Raw genomic sequence first — 8,053 nt, forward strand, 5'->3', positions numbered from 1 at the left:
ACTATATCAATCATGTATGTGTTGCATGGGGCTGGGCGCGCGTATTGTTGCGTGACTTCAAATAGAATGTGACGATGTTTTTTTTTATTCGTGGACCTTGCGTGCGTGGTGGCGAGCTAACTATCACAACACACACGAATATATGCATTCTAAGAAGCGAAACAAAACATAACACAGTATGCATACACATAACGTACATGTGTGCATGATAAACTACACACGAAGTTGGCTCAGACTAATTCTAAAACCTACCAGGCGTCTCATTACGACTCCAAAATTTCCCTCAGATGCCTTGATACAGAATTTAAGCTCAAGATGGATCATGCTTCTACCAGTGAGGATCAGGAGAGTGAGGTACAAAATAAACTTAGATTAAGAATTGTCAGTTTGTTCTTGGGCAGTTATGTTATGTATTGTAGCCTTGTAAGTTGTAGGATATCTATTTACAATTAAGCATTTAATAGGCCTATTGTGCACAACTCTGACACGCGGGATGGTTTTAATCAAGTTTGGATACTCGCAGGGGTGTGGGGTTTTCTAAATTGTTAACTTTTGTTAAATTTTAGCAAATCCAATGAGAGTGATGTTCAAGGTAATCGCACTTAATAAAGATCATGTGGGTATGGGTAATTATTTATAATTATTAATTGAAAATTATTAATAAAAGTTTAGAGTGGCAGCCCTGAATTTGATATTCAAAACATAAATGGAAACATGACCTGTACGTGAGACTGGTCTAATTGGCAATATCCCGTTCCATCCCCCCCTTCCCCAATGTAATTACAATTTTTTAGTTAAGATTTCCAGAAAATGCCGAGTCTTTGATAATTAAAGAAACGAGAACATCGTGAATTCCAAGAATATGAACTGCATTCACAAATCTATGTACAGGCATACAGCTTTACGCACAGCTTAGTTTGATGAAGTGAAAACACAACACAAAGTCATTTGATTTGAAACATATTACTGAAATTCCATGTGTTTCGTCTGGCCTTAATCAAGTTCCATGTTTAATGATCAGCCTATGTCCACAGTCCTGTAATATTTTTGATAACCTGAAACCTAAACCTTATATGTGGAAAACTTGAACATTTTGTGTCTGCTCAGTTAAACATGGTTAATTTTGCCACTGGTAATAGATTCAGTGATTGTATCCACCCATCACATGGTCGGAAGATATTTTGGATTTAGCAGTGTGCAGCTGCCGTATCCGCCACGTGGTCACATTCATGTATGGGTTCTAACTGCGCGGGGTGGGGGGGAGGTACTCGCCTAATCGGTGTATGCCGCTCTAATAGGTTACTTTTTTTTCCCAAGAAAACCATAAACATGGGATATGATTTGTGCCGGAAAATCCTTGAATATGCCCCCCCCCCAATCCATTTTGACCTAAATATGGGTAAGTTTATCGCTCAAAATGATATTCTTACAGTTCTCGCCCCGATTCTCACCCTTATTGTCGCTCATGCTCGATGTGTACACGTTGCGCACACGCGTGATTTTTAAATTTCAAGTGCAACATTTAAAAATCACGGGTGTGCGCACGGCCCCGATCTCTCGCTGGCCGGTCGGCCGCACGCAGCTAACTAGATAGCTTCGTACGGACCGGCGCGGGATGGGTATGTTACCGTGTTTCTCCGAAAATAAGACAGGGCTTATATTAATTTTCACTCCAAAATATGACACTAGGGCTTATTTTCGGGGGGTGTCTTATTTTGATATATTAAAAAAATGAAGTTACAAAGTAAAACTATTAAACTAACTGATTAATACTTAAACAAACTAATTAACTAACTATTAAACTAATTAATACATTATTTTTTTTATTTCTTTCCTCTTCCTGCCACTCTTAACTAGGGCTTATTTTAAGGGTAGGGCTTATATTAAAACTATCCCCAAAAATCACACTAGGTCTTATTTTATGGGTAGGTCTTATTATCGGAGAAACACGGTATCAGCTAACTAGGTAGCTTCATATGGACCTGGATGGGTACGTTATATGGGGTAATGGCTTCCTGCACATCATGGAGGATTCCATAATGGATGTGAACGTAGAACGTACCCCATAAAAAAAACCCTTAAAATGGGTCTATTGTTCTTTTTTAAAATCCCTAATAATGGGTACCCTTTCTGCCAAAAATGACCCAAATGAAAAAATAAGGCGATTTGAATAGGGAAACGTCCTACAGTCATTTCTTTTCGTATTTCAATAGGTCAGACCAAAGCCCCTTCCCAGAAAAAGAAAAATACAGTCATCGATGGAAAAGTTCTGTGGTCCCAAGCTGCCTGTTAAACAAGGGAAATGTGAACAAACTATACAGCAGGCAGAGGTTCAGCAAAGCGGGTCGTCAGTAGAAACTGTTGGTCTATCGACAGCTTCAGAAGGCATCCATTCTTCTGTAGGTAGCAAAGCAAGTATGGATGACAGTTTACAGGCGGAATTGATAATCCCGTCAAAACCAAATCAACCACAAAATTTCCAGTACCCCAAAAGGGAATGCAAGCAATTCAAACGATCATTTCGACCGTCATGGTACGAATAATTTCCTTGGTTACACTACATAATGTTTTCAGATACGGTTCTTTGTCACACCTGCTTACTGGCAGAAAAAGAGCAGAAACTCAATGCAAAGTACAAGGAATCGGCTTTCCTCCAAGATGGCTTTTCAAACTGGAAGAAGGCAAGGGAAAAGTTTCGAGATCACCAAATGTCGCAGTGCCATAAAATGGCAGTAGAAAATGTAATAGTTCTTCCCAAAACATGTTCTGACATTGGCGAAATGTTGGACATGACATTGGGAGAAGAGAAGAAAGAATCTAGGGTCAACATGGCCAAGATCATCGAGAACTTACAGTTCTTGTCTAGACAGGGACTGGCTTTGCAAGGACACAGCGATGAAGAATCGAACTTCATACAACTTTATCACCTCAGAGCAAAGGACAATTCTAAAATGATAGAGTGGCTTAAGAAAAAAACCAACAAGTATGTTACACATGATGTTCAGAACGAAATATTAGAGGTAATGGCATTGCAGGTGTTGAGAGATGTGGCGTCTTGTATCAGAAACGGTCGTTATTTCTCCATCCTTGCCGATGAATGCACTGACGTTGCAAACAAGGAACAGCTTACAATATGTATTCGATGGATTGACGACAATCTGGAACTCCACGAGGACTTCATCGGATTTTATGAAATCCCCACCATAAACGCAGATACCATCGTATTGGCCATCAAGGACGCGATAATTCGGATGAACTTGACCCTGGCCAACTGTCGGGGCCAGTGCTACGATGCCGGAGGTCCTATGGCTGGATCACGAAGAGGTGTTGCTGAACAAATACTCAAAGATGCTCCTAAGGCATTGCCATGGGCATGCCTTAAATTTGGCAGTATGTGACGTAACAAAAGGGTCTAAGTTGTTAGCTGATACCCTAGATATCACATACGAAATCTGCAAGCTTATAAAATTTTCACCAAAGCGTCAGGGTCTGCTCGAAAAAATAAAAGCTGACATCAACCTAGAAAGAGTAGGTCTAAAGGTGATTTGCCCAACTTGCTGGACAGTTCGCGGTTAAAGCTTCGACCGCATCATTGCCAACTACGAAGCGCTTCTCTTGGAGTGGGACGTTTGTCTGGAAGATCGTCTAGACTCTGAAACGAGGGCACGAATAATAGGTGTCAGATCCCAAATGGAGAAATTTGAGTACTTCTTCGCTCTTCATCTTGGTGTCGCCGTGTACTCTTTGACGGACAATTTGTCAAAAACATTGTAGAAGACCTGCATGTCTGCAGCATAGGGGCAACAAAATGCAAAACTGGTAGCAGGCGTTCTTGATAAAATGAGGAATGATGGTAATTTTGACAAGATATATGAAGAAGTGCACCGAAAGGCAATGGAGCTCAACATTTCCGAACCTCAAATCCCAAGACAGAAGAGAGCACCCAAGCGTTTTGAGGTAGGAACCGGTGAGCCATCGTTCCCGTCGTCTCCCAAGGAATTCTACAGAAGGCAGTATTTTGAGGTTCTTGACCTTGCCATTAACGCAATCAACCGTCGTTTTGATCAGCCAGGCTTCCAGGCGTATCGACATATGGAAGATTTCCTCTTGAAATCTCTTCGAGAAGAGGATACTCCTGATGAGCTGAAGTACTTAGCGGACAAATACGGTGATGATCTGGACATCCTTTCTCTCAAGGCACAACTACCTATTCTCAATGGACTGTTACGCGGTGACTCTGAAGATCGTCACTTTGAATGCTTCAACGACATTTATCTGGCCGTGAAGCAGCTGAAAGAACCTCAAAGATGCCTAATCTCGGAAGTGATAATTTCAGTCAAACTCCTGCTTGTTAACCCATCAACTAATGCTGTAGGAGAAAGGAGCTTCTCGACGGCCAGAAGACTCAAGACATGGCTACGATCAACAATGAACCAATCTCGTGTTAATAGTTTGGCAGTTCTCCACATCCACAAGGAACGCACAGCATCGTTAGACCTCGTTTCTATTGCCAATGACTTTGCACAAAAGAATGACAGAAGGAAGGTGAAGCTCGGTGTATTCACGGAACACGACTTCTTTGCTGGAGGAAGTTGTTCCCATCATTAGATCACATACGGTAATTTTACTCTTCCTTGGTAAAAGTGATTTGTATTTCTATCCATCGACGTACATCAGTTTATACTTTTGCGATATGATAATGAGGTCAGTAAAATTATGATATCAGTTTTCATATGAAATTTGATATATAAAGGTGAATAGGCCAGTAGAGCAACTGTGGCATTATTCATTTATATTTCCATTTTAAAAGATCATTAATATAGCTATGCATTGATGAAGTAACGTGTCATCCATGTATATAATTTTACTGAGATACTAAGGCTAGCCCTATTTCGATTTTTTTTTTCAGTCCTACGTTTGTAAGCAACCTAAATGCATATTCATACTCAGTCCCCTCCCCGCAAACACAATCTGAAACGTTCCTAGTCCCTTGACAACAAACCTTGCGTCATCGCATCGAAACACATTTTACTTCATTAAATTTAGGTTAGCATCTAGCATCAGAATATCTCAATGAGATTTGTTAAATCTCTATTTAGAAATTTTCCTTGTAAGGACCTGCTAATGATAGTTGATGTTGCAGAATTCAAAGTAGCAAAGTTAAACACAGTAATTTAAGATTAATTTAAGTCATACCGGAAGGCACAGAAAGAGAAAACCGATTTTTTTTTATAGTCCCCACTAGAAGACGAACTGCTAACAGGGTCTCAGAATGGGTTATCAATATGATTAAAATCCCCTGAGCCTCCGCCAGGGGCTTTGCCCCTGGACCCCGCCTGTCAGCCCCCCCCCCCACTCACAAAAACGTTCCGCGGCCCCTGCATAACCATAAAACCACCAAATTACTAAATAAAGAAACCAACATAAACAAACTCAAAATAAAAGAATCCTTACTTATACAACAACCCAAGCCAAAATAAACATCAAACATCTAAGCACGCCCTCTACATTCCTACACTCAATTGCACAACCTTCTTCAAACATGTGGTCAGCTATCAGTCACTTACCTCTTTCTTTCTTTGTAAACCTGACGATGACCGAAGAAAGTCGAAACGTTGTTCGCTCCTCTTCATAAAAAAAATTTCTTAACACATACAAGCAGTTTTTAAATATATACGTTTTTCTATCAGATCTCTAGAACATGGCGTGTTTAAAATTCAGCTTGTTTCGTATTATACTTTATCCTTGATGAGTCTCCTCTTTATTACGTTACTTACTTTACGCGTTACTGATTCAAATTAGTACAAATATGAACTTGAAAAGAGAAGCTAAACAAATCTTAATAGGTATTAAATTTATGATATTTTGTAACAAGATTGAAACAAACAATATTCTTTTTAACACAAATATATTTTAATAGAAAAATTACAATTTATGAAAACGGTTATCACTAAGAATTATTACAAATGATGGATTGTATACAACAGTTTTATAAACTTACAGACGTTAATACTGACCCCCTCGTTTAAACTAGCTAATTTGATAGACTGCACATCCTTACAAGCTGAATTTTTCCTCCGAATATATTTAATATTTTCGAAGTAACAATAACGTAAAAGTTGATTAACTGAAGTTGAACGGTTTGTTATGTTAAAAATCTATAAATGTTGCTTGTCAAATTGTGTTGTTTCCCGATTAGTTAGAGCTAATCACAGTTGTAACAAGATTCGAAAGACATTTGTCAAATAAAGAACATTGTCTCCAATTGGGAGTATCCACCTACCTCAACTTAAAGAAAGGTCACAGAAGGGGATGGTAACTAGCCATGGTGGGATTGACTGATTATTAGAGACAGCAATGACATCCAATGACAAACACAATTCAACCAGTTGCAACGGATACAATGCCAAAGGTAGCAATGCAGCCAACTATTATAAAAGAGTATAGCCTACTGAAGAAACTCAGGTTAGATGCTTTGGTAGGATCGATATTTAGTAGCATACTGGAATGAAAGTTGCAAGTGGCGAATGTTGAAAGAAGTTTCATGGGACTCTGTGTACAAATTCTGGACTGAAAAAGTGTAGAAAACCCAAATAGTTAATGGAGTCCAACATTTTCAAGGCAGAGGCCCTGGCAAAACCATAGAGTAGAGACCCGTAGTCCAATTTGGATCTAATGAAGGCATGACAGACTTACAACATTGAACATCGAACCAAAAGGTGGAAGAGAAAACATGGAGAACATTCAGTGCCCTTGTACTCGTAGTGCTCGATGTGAGAAATAAACGTAAGCTAACAGTTAAAGATAAATCCCAAGACCTTTGCCTGAGAAACTACAGGAAGAACAAAATCCCCAAGGCAGAGTTCTGGATTGGGGTTTAAGCCCTGTTGGTGACAAAGGGTAGTCTTAAGCTGCCACTTAATAAACCTCATGCTCGCCAACTGACATAAGATGTGGAAGTCGTCAGCATTGAGCCTATTTGCCACAGTAGGAAGAAGTTGTTGAGTAATAGCATTAAGCTTTATACTGAAAAGTGTGACACACAAGAGACAGCTCTGAGAGACTCCAAGTTCTCGTGTGAAAGACAGGGAAACAGTCAAACGTATGCGGACTTGGAATCGCCAGTTCAGTAAAATGTTACTATTGAAAATAGGCAACAGAGGTTCTGCAAAACGCCATACATCCAAGGAGTGTTATAAGCCCTCTTAAGATTGAAGAAAATTAACATAGGATGTTCCTTCTCTTAAGAAGGTTTCCCTGATCGACGTTTTAAGTCGCGTCAGGCAGTCACAGTAGAGTGCTGTGGGTGGAACTCTCATTTGACTGGTTGGAGATGGTTCTTTGATTCCCTTGAATCAAACAAGACACGGATTAACCGTCATTTCCAGATACAGCTAGTCAAAGCAACTGGATTATTGTTTGTTTGTTTTCTTAATTACACGCAAAGCTACACGAGAGCTATCTGCGCTAACCGTCCCTAGTTTAGCAGTGTAAGACTAAAGCGAAGGCAGCTAGTCATCATCACCCACCGCCAACTCTTGGGCAACTCTTTTAACCAGCGAATAGTGGGATTGACAGTCACATTATAACGCCTCCATGGCTGAAAGGGCGATCATGTTTGATGCGACGCGAATTCGAACCAGCGACTCTCAGATTACGAGTGAAATGCCTTAACCACCTGGCCATGTCGAGCCCAACTGAATTATAATGAGTAAGAATATTAGAATTCTACCAGGCTTAGAAAAAGGTAAAACAATAGTCTTGTGCCAAGTATCAGGGGAAACCTTCTTTAACCATGTCTGGTAAATAGAATTAGAAGAATATCAGGCGAGACAGGAGAGAGATGGTACAGAATCTCCTAGTAATGTTCATCAGATCTTACTGATGACTGCCAGACTGATTAAGAATATAAAGGAGTAATTATAATCATAGAGATGATCAGCTCAAAAGAAAACAGGCGATGGCTCTGATTAAGAATTGATGAACGAGAAGGTGCAAAAAGGAACAGAAAGATTAAAAGCGCCCACAGAAAGTATTGGCAATGCTCTTTACG

At 39.8% G+C, this 8,053-nt stretch overlaps 1 protein-coding gene across 1 annotated transcript; it reads left to right on the forward strand.

The window, feature by feature from the left end:
• On the forward strand, positions 1-5,222 carry LOC143245508 (uncharacterized). Its single transcript, XM_076491871.1, has 4 exons — positions 1-354; positions 2,214-3,390; positions 3,437-3,528; positions 3,799-5,222. The coding sequence occupies exons 2-4, from the start codon at positions 2,565-2,567 to the stop codon at positions 4,606-4,608; spliced, it is 1,728 nt and encodes a 575-aa protein (XP_076347986.1). The 5' UTR covers positions 1-354; positions 2,214-2,564; the 3' UTR covers positions 4,609-5,222.
• Positions 5,223-8,053: the final 2,831 nt, after the last annotated feature.

Source organism: Tachypleus tridentatus, chromosome 2, assembly GCF_004210375.1.
Source record: "Tachypleus tridentatus isolate NWPU-2018 chromosome 2, ASM421037v1, whole genome shotgun sequence".
Classification (NCBI taxonomy): Eukaryota; Metazoa; Arthropoda; class Merostomata; order Xiphosura; family Limulidae; genus Tachypleus; species Tachypleus tridentatus.

Coding starts and splice junctions, on each gene's coding strand:
- LOC143245508 (XM_076491871.1), top strand. CDS start 2,565: ATGTTTTCAGATACGGTTCTTTGTCACACCTGCTTACTGGCAGAAAAA. Junction 3,391..3,436: donor GGCATGCCTTAAATTTGGCA/GTATGTGACGTA, acceptor CTGATACCCTAG/ATATCACATACGAAATCTGC. Junction 3,529..3,798: donor CTGACATCAACCTAGAAAGA/GTAGGTCTAAAG, acceptor TCTGCAGCATAG/GGGCAACAAAATGCAAAACT.